Source organism: Cynocephalus volans, chromosome 13 (genome assembly GCF_027409185.1).
Source record: "Cynocephalus volans isolate mCynVol1 chromosome 13, mCynVol1.pri, whole genome shotgun sequence".
Lineage (NCBI taxonomy): Eukaryota > Metazoa > Chordata > Mammalia > Dermoptera > Cynocephalidae > Cynocephalus > Cynocephalus volans.
In genome coordinates this window covers 95065975-95083361 of record NC_084472.1, presented here as the reverse complement: position 1 = coordinate 95083361, position 17387 = coordinate 95065975, and the positions used below count along the sequence as shown (strand labels likewise).

Below are 17387 nucleotides of genomic sequence, written 5' to 3'. Positions count from 1 at the left end.
GCCTCTTTTCAAGCTGATCTTCCAGCACAGGTCCCAGCTGGGCCTCCACTTCCTGCCAAGGCTTCCCCCCGCCCTGTTCAAGGAAAGTCTGAAAAGGCTTTGCTGTTTTTCTGGTTCTTCCCTGGCCAGCAACATGCTGCAAAACAGATGCTCTCCTTAACACACAGCAAACATTCCATGTACAAATGAAAACACTTAGGGAAAAAAGTGGATCAGTGACAAAAGTATGGCTGAATAACTCACAATATGCTGAGACTGGGGCTTGAGAAAAATGAGTTAGACTTAAAGAAATCACGTTGCAATAATAAATTTAATGTTAATAAAAAGATGATTTTGAGTCAAGTACTGTTCTACCTCTCCTCCTCCCTGATGAATCATTTTTAGGGCACAAGGGTCAAAAGAGCTGGTAAAAGCCCTTTGCGTGCATAACATTTGGGAGCCTATTTACAAGAATGGACTTAATTCCGTTGGAGCTACATGGTTGATATTATTCTTACTATGCTTACTTGATTTTTATACAGTTTTTTACATACATGAAACAAAATTCTAGACAGCAAATGCAGTGTCAAAGTGTGGTCCAGGAGCACCTGCATCAGAATCCTTGACAGTGCAAATTTCTGGACTCTGTTCCAAGCCAACTGAGTCAGAATTGATAGGTGTAAAAACGGGGAATGTGCATTTTAATGTGGTCTACTTTATTACACATTGAAGCTCAAGAACTACTGCTCTAGACAAATGACATTAAATTAGGAAAATCAAAAGCTGAAGAGTCTGGATTTGGACAAGGAACAGGACTACAAAGACTATTCAATGGGCTTTCAAAAACAGACACTGCTGGTAATATCTTGCATCGCTGCAGGTGAAAGAACATGACCTTTTACTTATACATAGAGCCAAAGTCCAAATTTAGGACAGAAAAGAATAAAAAAAGAATGAGCTAAGTTCGAGGTGGCTATCAACTCCATCTTCAAACAACTCAATGACATAAAGAGCTCTGTTTTGGTGTACACATATTTTTCATTAGATTAATAGATTTTTTAACTAAAACCTACTTTTAAAAAATCACTTCTGGAAATCTGCAACTCAAAAGTGACTTAGCTATAAAGAGTTTTAAAATTACTTTAAATACACAGCCTTGTTAAACCAAAATTGTAGACAAAACCAGAACAGTAAAAGAATTAACACATTCCATAAGATGTGAGGTAGCCTGAAGTTCACAGACACACTGGTTAAAGTGTTGACTAGACAATTTGTATACTGCTCTTGGCAATATACTGTTTTTGGTAAGTTACAGTGCCCTGATAGATAACAGTAAGACACATTCCAATTTAACAATACTTCTCAAAATCTCGATTAGAAGAAAAAGTTTCTAAAAATAGTTATCAATGCAAACTATAGTGTTTATTTTAAAGGATTTTCCAACCTTTCAAGTAGTTTCTTCAAGCTTCCCCTGTTGTGATTATCAGGCGTTTGGTAGTCTAGCCATCATGGGTTCTTATTCAAACTTTGCTTTCTAGATGTTTGGCCTTAGGAAAGCTACTTAACTTCTAAGCCTTGATTTCTTTCCCCTTTTTTTTATAAAATGAGAACCAGTAGACTTAGAGCTGGACAATACTTCTTAGGAATGAGCAGGCACCCAATTCATGATACTGCCATACCTAGCTCATAATTTTTACACACAAAGTACAAAACCAATTACAGCTGATCCGTGAACAAAATGGGTTTGAACTGTGCAGATCCTCTTATATGCAGATTTTTTTTTCCAATATATATACTGGAAAAGTTTCTCTTTTTTATGATTTTCTTAATATCATTTTCTTTTTCTAGCTTACTTTAATGTAAGAATACAGTATATAATACATATAAAATATGTGTTAATTGATTTTATCAGTAAGGCTTCCAGTCAACAGTAGACTACTAGTAGTTAAGCTTTTGGGAAATCAAAAGTTATAGGTGGATTTTCGACAGTGTGGCAGGTTGGCACCACTAACTGTCACGTTGTTCCAGGGTCAACTGTAGTCTTTTACACAATTATTATGGGAATGCCAGGTGCTTTTTTTTTTTTTTTTAAGCAAATTAAGGGTTAAATTCCCATTTGTTACATGACATAGAAACAATCAGGACTAGTGTACAAAAAGATGTGATTTAGCTGTTAATTCTGATGGCTCAAAAATAATTCTGAAATACAATATATTTTTTTCTTAATTTAGATAAATGTGACTCCAAAGATTAACATTAATGAAAAGCAACAAAAATCTTAAAATATCATAATTATGATCCTCTATTACACCAGTTGTTATTCAATGCAACTCTAGACAAAATCAGAATGACTCATTTACCCCCTATATCAGAAGCAAAATGCTTATTGTGGATGTCTGTAGACCATTAAATTTAACTGTAATCTATTTCAAAGGCTGACACTTTCAAAATGATCTGAGGATTAACTTAGATGGTCAGACATAATATAGAATGTACTGAGGAGAATTATAGCTCACCTTTATTATAATTCATTCCTAAAGATAGAAATTTTATTTTTAGACAGTTTATAGGAAAACCGTTGAATACTAATATTATTATAAGGAGAGAACCACCTTTCCCTAGTTACCATCCTCGGTAGTAAAACCAGTCATTCACTGAGGTCTAAGCACCTGGTTAAATGCCAGGCACAAGATGGTAGACCTACAAAAATGAAGGCAATATTGGCCTTGCCTTTGAAGAGCTCACAGCTCTGGATGGTGAAAAGAGGTCTAGAAACAAATAACTAATAGAACAAAGTCTTAAGTGTGTACAAAGTACTTTGCATAGTAGACGATGTAATTAACTTGCTTGAAAGATTTGGGCAAAACTCAACTGCAGACAAGACGTTTTACCTAGGATTTAAAAAATGAGTAAATGAGTTTGAGAAGCCCCAAACAGAAGGGCAGTGGAAAAAAGAGAGGGCATCTCAGGCAGAGAGGATAAGATATGCAAAAAAAAAAAAAAAGAAAAATGGACAAGAGGAATGAATGAATCTATGGCTGGGATCTGGGAAGAGGAAAGATAAGGGAGAGCGCGTCCAGACAAGAAGTTGAACTGGAAGGTCACAGTCGATCAAGTCACCAATGGTGTGCTTTAGTACATTTGGACTTTTCCCCAAAGCCAAAATAGAGTCATTTATGTTTGTTTAAAATGTCCAGTAAAGGACACATGTCAGACTCACTACAAGCATAGTCCTGGTAGTGCATAGAGAGAAGTGAGCCTGGGGCAAGGTGACCTGATGGGTGGCGATTGTGGTATCTTCCAGGTGAGAAGTTATGGGGATGTAATTAGAACAGTAGCAGCCAGAATGCTGAGGAGGGATGGATCTGAGCGATATTTAGGGCACAGACAAATATGCATGTGGAGGATGGAAGAAAAGTAGCAGGACTGCAGTTAGCATGGGTGGTGAGTGAATTACCATGCCCACACAAAAGCTGTTTGAGAAACAGGTTCGGATGAGGAGACGTGGCAGAGCACTCAGGGAGCGAGGGGCTGGGCAGCCAGGAAGGTCTGATGACACTGGGCTGCTCACCTGGAGGCAGTGCCCCACCAGGAAAAATGCCTCTGCAGCTTGGCAAGGAGAAGACTGGAGAAGCAGATCAGTGAGTCATCACCATTTAGAGAGGTGCTGAAAACTTGGGAACAGAGGAGAAAACAGCTGACAGTGAAACATCTGCTACACTACGACACTATTTAAGGGGTAAGTGAAGTTACAGTACAGGTTGAGAATCCCTAACCCCCAAAAATCTGAAATCCAAAATGCTTCTGGTCCTAAGCATTTTGGATAATGAATACTCAGCCTCTACTTCCATATAATAGACTTTCTCGTAGTCATTACACATGACCATAATGAAGACTATGAGGTGGTGTGGAAAAGTACTTGACATGTTAAAAAGATCAGAGTATACACATAATAACACAGAAGAACCTCAAAACATTACTGTGGAGTATACTATAAAGCAAACATACTTCACAGGGCCTAGTTTCTTGTACTTTCAGGTTTAGTCTAACTTCTTAAAAGTACATATAAAATATTAACCTTGCAAAAAAACAGGGAATTTTCCCCAGGCTATAGTCTCTGTTGTAAGATAAAGAATTGTAACACAGCAAGGTTGCTGGCTCAAAGACAGACAGGTTACTGACTGATATGTAAAGATATGGGAAGCTGCTGTAGGGAAAAGGAACGTTTGCTAAGATCAAGCTTTTGTTGGTGGATCACTTAAATTGCCTTAATAGAATGTCACTTTGCTTGTTTTACTGAATGTTACCAGCCTATATTGTGAAACTATAACCCCACCTATGTTCTCTTCCCATAATTTCCTGGTCTGGAGAATAAATGCAGGAAGAGAACCCCAATTCGTGGTTAATTTCCCAAATGGAAGGAATGCCTCTATCTTGAGGGTTCCGGGAGATTAACCACTTTGGGGCTTCTCACTGCTCAGAAGAGATGGGTTTTGAGTAATCCTTTGCAGCTCCGTCACCCAGGGGAAAAGGGGTGACAAATCCGTGGTAGGCAAAGCAACATATTACACTATGTGAAAGAAGCCAGACACAAGAGAACATGCTGCATATTTCCATTTATAGTCATGCACTGCTTAACGATGGGGATTTGTTCTGAGAAATGCATCATTAGGCGATTCTGCTGTTGTATGGCCACAGAGTAATTACACACAACTAGATGGGATAGCCTTCTACACACAAGACCACACGGTACAGCCTATCACTCCTAGGCTTCAAACCCACACAGTATGTTACTGTACCGAATACTGTAGGAAACTGCAACACAATGGTATGGATCTCAACGTGGAAAAGGTACAGTAAAAATCTGGCGGTGCGCTAGTTTGTTTATACCAGCACTGCCTCAAACCTGTGAGTAATGCACTGCGCTACAATGTTAGGACAGCTATGACGTCACTAGGTGATAGCAATTTTTAGCTCCATTAAAATTTTATGGGACCACCATCATATACGTGGTCCATTATGATGAAAATGTCATTATGCGGTGCATGACTAGAACAGTATGCATACACTAACATGGATGAATCTCAAAAACATTATGCTGTGTGAAAGAACTAACCTGTGCTGATAAAAATCAGATCAGTGTTTGCTTCTGGGGGAAGGTGGGGAGCACTGGAAAAGGGCAGGAGAGAATTTTCTGGGATCACAAAAATGTTCCATGCCTTGATAAGTGTGGAAGGTGAACAATAAGCACTCCATTGTACGTCAATCACACCTTAATAAAAAAAATCAGTGCCAAGTTGTATATATTCATATAATCAAAGACAAAGGAATACACAAATATGAAAGCTTTTTCAGAGTAACGGAGTGATGAACTATTTTTCTTCTTACTTAATAAGTTTAATTTTCATACACTGTTCTTAAATAAAAGAAACTTTAAAACATCAAATGCCCATAAATATTTATCAACTACCCACAAAAATGGAAAGCATACCACATTTTTTCTTCACATAGGTAGTAGGAAAGAATCTCGGTAATTAAGGACTTTACTATTTGAAGACAACAGGAAAACACAAGCTATAGTAAATACATCAGTGTAAAATGTCAACGGTCCCTGGAAGGAAGGGAGCCACATGGTTTTGTTCTGAAGAGTGAGGGAGGTTTTTTGACAAGTCTTTGCAGAAGCAAATGGTAAGTCATCCCATGAAGGGAGTGTGGCTCAGATGGCAGACACACGCAGGCTGCATCTGAGGTAAGCTGGGTCACTGTGGCAGTAGAGGACGTTTGTCAGGGTACAAGTGAGACGACAATGGGAAAGTCAGTCAACGGTGGGGACAACTGGAGGCCGTCAGATTCTGATAGTCAAAAGCGCAGACTCGACTCTACTCTCATTGCTGCGAGTTTATGAGCTGTCCTTTATTCTTTGCAGTTCTTACTAGTTTGAGAACCTTGTCTCAATTTTCACAGAGAGCGTAAAGAAAAATTACCCAATGGGAGAGTGACACCAACGACCCCCCCATTATTTTTGGGAAAAGGTAGATACTTTGATGATGACGCCATTATCAAAGATGGTGGCAGCTCTCTTTTCTTGAGTTGTTTTTGTGGGCCAGGCACAATATCATTGTTTCATATACAAGTATATTACTATTTTATTCAAGCTCCATGACCACCTAGCAAAATGTACATTGACTTCATACAGTGAAGAAACCGTACTCAAAGAAGTTATGTAACTTCTAACCAGGAGTGGATGGGCAGAAACCAGTGCACTGACTCCATACACCAAACCCTACTGCATCAGGAGAGGACTGGTCAGGTCTCACTTCCATTTGAGTTTGAAGAGCCTGTCCTGAGGGATTTCTAATAATATTCAGTGTAATTACTATTCCTTCCTGGAATACAGCTTCTGCCCTCACAAAAGGGCAAATGTGGCTAATTACTACCCAGCTGTAAAACTGCATATGTTTAATCCCTGTTATTTAACAGCAGTTAACCCTTGGTGCTAGAAGCTTTACAATGGATTACTTCATGCAATCCTTACAGCTGTCCTCGGGGCACACAATTATCATTGCCGTTGTACAGAGAATGAAACTGGGAAGAAGAGATATAAAGTGACTTGCCCTAAGTCATCCAGCTCCCAAGGGTTTGAACCTGGATACTGTGACAACACAGTTCTAACCACTTTACTCCACTGCCTCAAATTTTAAAATTGAGTTTTAAACTTTGCTATGTCCACCTATCTTTTTCCATCTCAGCTCATGCTAAAACTAACAATCCAACGGGTGGCTTTGAGAACATTCTCCAACGACTTCATCAGAAGTGTTTAAAGGTTTCCCTTCTCTCCCCTTATAGAACCAAACCCCTTTCTAGAATGCTTTATGCTGTTGCTTAAGCAACTGCCTGATTCAACAGCAGCAACGACACATCCCTAGGAGTCCAGTCCTGGATGACTGAAAGGCCAACCACTGCACCCTGACACAGACAGCAGCAGAAAAAGCACACCAGAGCACACTCTCCTTATCACAGATGGAAAGGTGACAGTGGGTACAGACAGTAGTGCTATTTCCTGTCAGGTATATGACTAACTGGAGGTGCTGAGTACCTGGGCTCCAATCCAAATTGCCGAATTGTGCTATACACTAAAAGGTAAAAGGAGGACCCCCCCCCATTCAAGCAGAGTGAATGAGCCACAGTGTTTGGCTCTTGTTCCTGCCTCGTCTGGGGAGAGAGTCTGAAACATGAACCACTGGGTAGGCTCACCTCCACCGGGTTATAACGAACTCTGGAACACACACAAGAGGCCTCTTTCCTGATCTTCTCGCTCTATAGCCATTACACTATTTAAGGCACAGACAAAGGCAAATCAGGTTGGTCATTTGGGTAATCAAAAGGGCAGCAGTCAAGTTAAATCACATGGCAGAAAGCCTTAAGAGTCGCCAAGAGCTGAGCTATCTCTCAGCTGTGGTTTCTCTAGAACTGTTTCTCTAGAACTCTCAAGTCTTTGGGGCTCTGAAGTTTCATCTTTCTTAAAATTACTTTTCCATAAAAAGTCTTTCATTTCCATAGCCTACTATAAATAAGGTCAGGACTGACGTCTTGGCTAGGTAGTAAGAATCTAAAGGGTTAGCCAGAAGTTTGGCCTCGCCGCCGGTTGGGATGTCAAAAGAGACGAGAAATGCAGAGAGAAAGTTTTGATCCAGCATTTACTGCCCTTTGATCTTTGTCCTAATTAAGAGTATTCAACTCCAGCAATTTAGACTGGCAATGTTTAAACACTGGTCTTGTCCAAAGAAAAATGGGCAGTTCCTCCTAGAACCGGATGAACATGACTTGCTTGGCTGGCTGTGACCTTTGCCTCACTTATACATGTACCTATGCCTGCTGCAAGTGGGGACTGACTGTGTACCTAGGAAACTGCAGAGGCCAAGGAAAGCAGCCTTTTGATGAACTACTCCACGTCCCACTGAAGATTCTCTAGGCTGAGGAGCCCCAGGGCAGACAGGGGCACCCCAAGGCACTCAGTTCACACCACCATAATGGTTGAGGTAGAGACGGCAGTGTTGTGTCTGTTCCATGAACCCCAGGACTTCCAGGAGAGACAAGAATAAAATAGACTTCAGCCTGCGCACAGCAGCTCTGGGTGGTGAGTGCTAGAGACACGTGTCTCCTGTGGTGCTGGGAGGTTATTCCCCACCTGCCCCATCCAAATTGTGCCATCAGCACAGAACACGCCTTTTGCAGACAGGCTGTCCTAGCAGGCAGTTTCCTTCTACCTTTAAACTCCCTACTCACGAACCATCCTGAGGAAGTGTAATGCAATTATCGTCATCAGAGAGGGTATTTTCTCACCCTTTAATATGAGAAGTGGTTCAGAAAGAAACACGATGAAATTATTTAACAGGAATTCATGCAATTACAAAAATCATTCTGTCCCTCTCTTGAGCAAGAGAAATGTTTCACTCATCAGACACTCTGCTAGGCTTACTCAGATCAATGCCAGGAATTCTGTGAACTGGAGGTCAAGCTGCCAAGATTCAAAAGAAATGTCGATAGTAAGTGTTTGCACAGATACCAGAGTGGGAGAGCTAACCACTGCCAGCATGCAACTCCAGCACAATGCAGATAGGAAAAGCAAATTTTCCAATTTCCCCTTTTCCCGTACAATTGAATGACAACAACAAAAAGCTCTTACCCAGCTCTCCCCGGAGGTTAACAAGTTCTTGAGACAGCGTTTTGTGTTGTTTCAGTGCTTCCTCTCGCTGCAGAAAACACACATCGAGTTACTCATGTTTTCAGGAGGGCCCCTTTCAGTAAGGTACACATTTGTTATCACTAGGAAAACGAGACCCAGAACTGAGAAGCCGAGATATGAATCATTTAGGCCAACAGTTTGTGTTGTTAAAAAACACAGATGTCCCTTAGTTGTTAAGGAAACTTGTGCTTCAAAATCTGTATTTTCTCAGATCCTAGTGAAACTTTCATTTGAAGCACTAAACGGCTCATTTAAAAATATTTACTTTGAGCCAATGCTTCCTTGCTGATACCTAGAACCTTTCAGCTAATGCATACTGTACTTAAGACGTAAAGCTTTCTCTTCCTCCAAGGGCAATAAAGGCCTGCTCAGTTTAAGATAAATATTTAATGTTCTAAACATAGGCACTTATATGCAGTTTGTCCTATATTTGCAAATAAAAAAGTTTTATTACAAGGCCAATCCTTTTCTCGTACAAGAAAGACAAGTTTGTCATAAAGCTACAGTGAAAAAATAATCCTTTAAAGATAAAATTAAATTATTTTATTCAGCTACACAGTATTTCCTAAGGATTATTATATTTTGGATCAGCTATAATTCTAAATAGATGGTAGAGAAATGAACCAAAGGAAACCAGGCAGCTATTTCAGTATTAAAATAGCAATCATCAACCTTGTGATAAAACAATAATTTTCAAGTTACCAAAAGCCCATAGCAAACACATACACACATACTTGTACAAATGCAGTAATTAGGCACAGTTCCTTAAAAGCTAGATTTCCTAGCACCAGGGCATAACTAAAGAAAATGCAGAATTTCCAATGCTCTCGGAAAATGCCCTCAACTAAGATCACCGAAGACCTCGCTCCCACCGCATCTTGATCAGAGTGCTGCAGAGATCATAAGACCCAGCCTTTGCAGGCAAGAGTTGTCATTCAGAGCATTTCCCAATTCCAGACAACCTCTGCTGTATTCCCTGACATTCTTCCAGAAAAGCACTATAAACAAATACTAATTACCCTTGTTGCTGCACATGGAGAATAGAGGCACATTTTGCTGCTGGAGCAGCCCATTTTCCAGCTTCTGGCTCCAACTCCCCCCACCTCCCGCACTGTCAGAGAAGTGCACAGGTGGCCACGCCACCCACCAGTCGCGTCTGTCTACATTCAAAGCTCTACCAGGAGGCGCGCCATTGGCCCTGCAGGTTACCGTATGCCTCAGACTCCTCTGTCCCCACAGAAGCTGATACTGCAGCTTCTGCCTTTGGCACAAGCAGCCTGCGAGTACTTAAAGCCACAGCCCTTCATTTATGAAAAACGAGAGGCAGACTTGAGACTGATCGATTGCCACTTAGTTAAATATCAGCTGGTAGGGTGGAAAGAAAGACTGGCGCTCTCCACGTGGATAATGGAGTTATTTTTAGATTTGTGAGCCTTTTCACTCCCCTCTCTAATTGAGGTCATTAGATTATCACAATTACTAATAGAAAAGAGAAACTTCTTCAAAACCCATATACTAAATGAGGTTATGAACTAGGTGAAGGGCAGTAAAAGGGGCGTGTTATGACTTCGGCTTTTAAGTGACATTATAAAATGAATGGAGTTTCTCCCAAAATTTATTTGAATGCTTAGACTATGGTCCATTGGAGTTTTAAAAAGTCTGAAGTGCTGATTTCAGAGTTGGAGATTATTTAACTTTTACTTTGTACTAGTCTCTCACTAAGCACCAGCACTTCCACGCGGACAGTTAACAGCGACTAGAATTTGAGAAACACTTTTTTCACTGAGTACGTTTTGGCCTTAATGGTGGTATCCTAAACACTTGTTTTAGAAACATGGAATTAAGTTGTTCTGAAATCATAAATCAGTGACTCCAAATTTAAAAAATTAACAAGTAATTGGTGTTCTAATGTAGAAATTACAATCTGAGGCAAATCAGTCTGTATAATAATGGAAGAATAAATAAAAATAAATATATGTATCTATTAATCTCAAAAATTTTAGCCCCAAGTCTACTGCACTCAACATTCCTGTCCTCGGTAGCCCCCTGTCCTCCTGACACCTTCCAACCTCTGTCAATCCCAGTTAACAGCACCAGGAAAACCCTGAGGCCGTCTTTCACTTTTTGTCTAAACGGGTTGTGCAAAAGTCAGTCAGTTCTTCCTTCGTAATGTGTCTCAGATCCGTGGCACTTTCCTTATTAGTGCCACCTCCACACTAGTCCTGATCCTCACCAACCCATTCCTGGACCATCAGAAGCATCGCTTCACTTTTCAGAGGGCTTATTCCTTTGTACGCATAAACTCCTTGGCTCAAAAGGAGCCTTGCTTTGAGTGCATTAAAATAAATAAATAAAAATTTAAAAACTTCACTGTAGTTCCCCAGAACTGAATCATTGTGCTCCTGTTTAGACTTCCAGACTCTCTTCTGTGTAAGTCACTTGTGCCTGCCTATCCCACCTCCACGCTCTTGTCAATGCCACCCTCTCTGGGATGCCTAGCCTTCTTCACCTGACCTTCTCGAAATACTAAATGTCAATTGCAGACACCATCCCCCTTCCCCAGATGCCTAGAAAGGACATTTATCCTTCTGAATTGGTTGGCAAGTTATTACTTAGTACCAATTTAAATACAAAAGAAATTTAAGACCCGGTCCCTGCCTTCAAGGAGCTTGGGACCTGGGCAGAAATAAAATGTCCAGGCCCAAGTCTTTGTTCTTCTGTCAAAGCAGATGACCTCATGTGAGAGGAAGTAGTACAGGAAAATGGAAAAACCGAGGCCTTTAATTATGATCCTTATGTCAAATGCCAACCACAATGCCCATACCTTAACAGACACATACTACGTATTAGTTTAGTTTCTGCCCAACTCTGCGTGTGTGTATGTGTGTGTAGGTTGCCCTTTAAATGTACATGCCCTTTACTTTTAGATGACAAAATGCATATTGTCACTTAGATACTGATTTTCTGTTTCTTTTTATTCAGTTGCTCCTAGATCAGTATTTGTCTTAGAAGATAAACTCATTATAGTTCAGATAACAAGTTTATTTAATTTTCTTTGTATTGTAACATGCAGAATTTCCCACACAATGTGAAAAAAGATAAAAGTGGGAATCTGGATAGAAAGATGCTTTTATATTCATGCATTAAATACATGAAGTGCTCCAAGAAAAAAATGGATTCACCATAATTTAATTAGAAGTCCCTGGAACACAGGCACTTAGTCACTGGCTGTCATCCCATCAGTGTGTCTGAATTTTGCTAGCTGCTGGAAAGCATCAACAGCACAGGGGACATTACAGAAAAGAACTGCAGCAGACAGCTCAGACGTGTGCTATGTCTGACCTTTTCCCCGTCACCTCACCATGCACCTGCTCAACGTCCACTTGTATTTTCTTGTTCTAAGTCAATTTTACTTATGGTAGACTGCTAGTATCATTCAAAATTAACCTTTGTTTATGTTCTTCTTCAGGGTAGAGTGGAAAAGTTGTAGTTATTAAATAGAATTACAACAAAAGGATAAATGATAGTTCCAGGACTCTATATAATCAATCATTTTTACCCAGAATCTAATGCTTCAAATCCATTTAGAAAAGGTTACCAATAACAAGATACCTATATACACACACATATATTTAATATTTACACTTACACATATATAAAAATACATATACATACAACATGTGTGTATGTGCATGCGCACACACTTCTGTAATGGGTATGAGAGAACAAAAAGGTTAAGGGAATTTTATTTTTTTTAATTGCTTAACTTTCCCCCTTGTTATGTCTTTCCTTTCCAACTATTTTATAACACTACCCTGTACATATTAGGCAATCAGCAAATATTTGCTGATTGGTTATAAAATAAAGAGACAGGGCAAAGAACATTGACTTGAAGACTTTATGTTCATCTTACATCTGGGTCCCACCCTCTCACTCTTCCATTTGTTCACAGAGGCATTGTGTGTCTATCACGGCTGCTGGGATGGTGTCATAAGAAAGCACTAGACACAGATCCTGCTTTCAGTAAACTTCCTACCTTAAAAAGTAAAAATAAGCACTAAATGCATACCTCTAACATAAAGTGGAGAATAAAAGAGAGGAATAAATGCTCCTGGAACCCAGAGGGCAAACTGAACATAGAGATAGAAGGCCGAGAAAACTTTTCATTAAACAGGGGTTTTGAGCTGTATTAAATGGAGTCACAATTATGTAGGTGTTAGGACCTAAATTTAAGTGTAGAGTGAAATCTAAACAGTATACGTGTCCTTGAAACTCATTAAGCATTTGCCATGTTGTGAACTGAGAAAGCATCTCTCAGTATATCCAACCCAGTGAATTTCTCCTCTAGTGCTGGGTCTATTCTTTCTCCACCTGAGCACCTGATAAAGTATCTGCCTTGCGTTTAGGGGCCAGGTCACATGGGGAAAAAGCTACCTTTAAACACTAGGATTGCACAGAGTGTAGAATATTCATACCACAAGAGGTATTTAGGGTCTGGGAGGACACCTGAAGAAGAGCAGATGCCTGTCTTTCATCTTGAATCTACTCCTGGGCCTTAGCTCACTGAGGGGCATGGAAGGCAGGAATGCCATCTTTATTTAATTTGCATTTTTTTTTTTTTTTAAACTTTGGTTGTTGGTATAATGAATCCATGTAAATTAAATGCAGGTAGTGATGTGATGCTTCTGTAAGAAAGACCTGAATATGCAGGTATTAGGGGGAAGGGCAGTAGCCCAGTAATAGTATTTGAACAAGGAATGAAAAAGTACAGAAAGCATATAGGAAATTTTGAGTTCACAGTGTCCTAGACCTGGGCTCAAGTCCTGGTCCTCCTCTTATTAGCTGATGGGCAAGTTAATTAATAACTCTATTCCTCGACTTTCGCAGTTGTGAATCCCAACTCATTGTGGCTTTGGTAAGGATTTAATAAGGTAAGAAAGAATATCTGGTACTTAGTAAATATTCAGCAAATGTAAAGTCCCTCTTGCCTTTCCTCCATCTCTTTAATACACTGCTGGAGCATTTGGGCAGTGAGGGTACCAGTAAGAAGGCCAGATGTTGCCAAATAACAGAGAGCCTTATATTCCAGGTTATAAACCAGAATCACCCAAAAGAAATATAATGTGAATCATGCATCTAATTATAAATTTTCCAGTAGCCACATGAAAAAAAAGTTTTAAAATGATGGTTAATTTTAATAATATATTTTATTTAACCCAAATCTACAAAATAGCATTTCAATATAGTCAATATAAAAATTGTTAGAGATATTTTATGTCATTTTTTTTTCCATTCTAAGTCTTCAAAATCCATGTGCATTTTATACGTAGCACACACCTCAATTCAGACCGATTACATCTGAAATGCTCAGCAGCCTCATAAGGCTAGCGGCTACCATATTGGACAGAGCAGAGGTAGACCGTGGAGAACCACTGCAGGTTTTCATCGGCAGAACGGAATGCTTTGGAAAAATAAGGCTGTTGGCAGTGCTTGGGATGGATCATAGTGGAGAAAGAATGCCAGCCTGAAGACCGGCTAAGGAGTTGCTATTGTAATCTAGTGAAGGACCGCCTCAGTGGCAAAGACAAGATGAGTCGGAGAAACACTGTGGGCTGAGAGGTCACAGGACTCGATGACTGGCCTCATGTGGGAAATAAAGGAGAGGAAAGAGTTGAAGACAGGGCTGTTAGGTTGGATACAGCACAACAAAATAATTGGCTTGTCTCTAAACAGAAAAACTAATTGTTCCCTCCATTTGATATTATGTGGTTTTTAATTTAGTTTACTTTGTTACGCAAACCAACTCTTGAGTTCTTTTCTTCCATATTAAAGAGAAGCAAAAACACTGCATACTACTGTAGCTAAAAAACCATTTCCATCTCCCCCTCCAAAAATATATTTTTATGGACGAAGCTGTAAAATATTCATCAAATATTGAACTAAACTATCTACTAGCCTGATAGCTTCTCAAAGACACGGACCAAGTCTCATTCACCACGGTCTCCCTTCCCTAAGCAGGCGACCACATTGCAGTGGCCTCTGTATAAAATCAATATAGGTTTGTTGGCTTGAATCAAACTGCACAACAACCAAATTGAACAGTTTTCTTCTTTTGAGATGTTGTGCATGTCCACCTTTAAAACAGTGATTAAAAAATACCTAGGGCTGGCCGGTTAGCTCAGTCAACTTGAGTGGGGTGCGGATAACACCAAGGCATAGGGTTCAATCCCTGTACTAACCAGCTGCCAAAAAAAAATATGCCTCTCAGTATATCTCTCTCTATATATATATATATACATATACACACACACACACATATCTCACATTATATTCTCATTCTACTTTCCCCCTTAGATAACTATAGTTTTTGTTGCTATGTCAATAGCATATGTTCATATAAACTTGATTTTCTCAATGAATTTTAACCAGATCCTGAATTAACATTCCTGTAAAATATCAGGAAAGAATAAGTAAACAAAGAATATCTGCTTTGCTTTTCTTGTACCACAGATTATTTTAGGAATGGATGGAAATTTTGAAGAGTCCTCAGATAATTCTGGGCATTATCTCAAAAGTGTTCTTTGACCTATAAATATAATTATCCTTATGTTTCAAAGCATTAAACTATATGCGTATGGAAAGCCACCTATAGTGAGACAAAAAATTAAGTGGAAAAAAATGTTAAAGCTAACACAGGTCTAGAGGTGTCTAAGAGTAGAAGAGGCGTGTATCCCTTCACTGTTGTTATCCTAAGCAAGAGACTCAGAGGAGAAAAGGAAGTACTAAGAAAATGTTTCCATCCCAAATTGCTACAGACTGACTCAGGTATCAAGTGAGCTGACACAAGCATAACTGGATGAATTCCTCCTGATCTTCTGAATCACTAATCTGGCAAGAGCGTGCGCATTTTCCCCCATACCCTGCTCAGTGAGAAAGACTATTTAGAGGGGACCCATCCTCACCTCAGACAGCAGGTGCTGAATCACAACTGCCAATGCTTCAAATTTGGTATTACCACATGAAAGAAGCTGCTTGAGCTGCCGGATAAATTGACTTTGGTTTTCACATTTTGTTTTGTACTGTGCCAATTCAAGTGTCTTTTCAGAAGACAGCACATCTGGAGACGTCTGTGTCTGGATACATAAACTTCTAGGATTCTTCTGCCTGCCCTTTTCAACTGCAAAAAGAATAAACATAGGCACAAAGATAGGTGATGCTAGTTTTTACAATCACCACCACATGGGTTCAAAAACAGCTAGACAAGCCACAGAAATGCATTTAAGTTATGTTTACATAAGGAACACATATGGATGGGAACCGGAATTAGTCAAAGATGTAGATGTTTGGAATTCATAAATACAATGGCTTTAGTTCAGACTTTAAAAGATCTATACAGGGCATTATGTACATGAAACAAACAGATTCAACAACCCAGAAGTACAAAAATTGTGTGCAAAAATATGTTGATTTCATAGTTTCTAATTTTCCAGTTAAATTGGTAGAGAAACCTGTGACTAGGACCCTGACTATTCTGATCACACATGCTAAAAAAAAAAAACCACAAATGCTTGGACTTTAAATCCCTTTCCTTACACCATTCCATTTTCTATCAAACACAGGCTTTGCTCGTTCACCACCCCCAAGTACTAATAATGGTTTAAATATTTTTTAAGAGCACACACTAATACTCCAAGTCCACCTAAGATGCCGTGCTAAGTGATTCTTCACTTCCTACACCACAGTGCCCTGGGAATTACTTTATTTTAAATGAAACACTGTTCAGTTTGGGAACCATTCCAAATGTCTCAGTCACTTTAAATATGGAACAGAATTGGAATAAACAGGAAACAAACTGCTTAGCTTCTTGAAATAAACAAACCAAAATGATCAAAACAAACCTAAATCTGAAAAAAGGACACAGGAAACAAAAAAAAAAAAATCAACGTTTCCTTATTCTGACGGGCATCCACATTCTGTGGTTACAAACAAATCTAAGACAACTTCTTAAGCAGTTATTAATTTATTTTCTCTGCTTTTTCAGGGAAAGGCAAACCACTACAGTGACTGCTTGAAGGAAAATAAGAAACCTCAGTATTCATGTTCCAAGAACCAATAGCAAAATACACTCCATATACTCCTTAAGTTAAAAACAGAAAAAAAGGTTCTTATTTTTTATGGTTACGTTATATGGTTAGGCAACCCATATTTATATCAATACTTGATAATTCTCAGTTCAAAAATGACTAAAATATCCATAGTGTTTTAATAATACTTAAAGAGAGGGAAAATACTTATCCATTATTCTTCATTATTAGTAATTATTAATAGTTGCTTATCAATAGTTGCCTCTTCCATAACAGATAGAGAAAATAATCAAGTTAATATGTCATAATATCACAGTCCTGAAGGATGAACAAATTATTAGAGTTGCTTCCTATATTCATGATAAATAATCTAAATATTAGACAATTTGTCAAAATATCAGAGATTAGAATTCCTTTATTTTATGTCATTCTCTAAATGTTCTTAGGAATTATATCAGTCATATATGTACAATAATAACTACACGGTGTCTTACTGTTCAGTGTCCTTTTCCCTCTCTTTTGATCCTCCTGGTAATTCAAGACAGGGAAGACGAGGCTCGTGATGTGAAAGGCCTCCC

The 17387-nt window shown here is 39.1% G+C and overlaps 1 protein-coding gene across 3 annotated transcripts in view; it reads right to left on the bottom strand.

The window, feature by feature from the left end:
• The window catches only part of MTUS1 (microtubule associated scaffold protein 1), a 155667-nt gene that overhangs the window by 19259 nt on the left and 119021 nt on the right, over positions 1 to 17387 (bottom strand). For all 3 annotated transcript variants that reach the window (XM_063076522.1, XM_063076521.1, XM_063076523.1), the window contains 2 exons: positions 15688 to 15902; positions 8666 to 8732 (listed from right to left, as the gene is read on the bottom strand). In XM_063076522.1, the coding sequence (XP_062932592.1) occupies positions 8666 to 8732; positions 15688 to 15902 (282 nt within the window). The remainder of the gene's footprint in view (positions 1 to 8665; positions 8733 to 15687; positions 15903 to 17387) is intronic.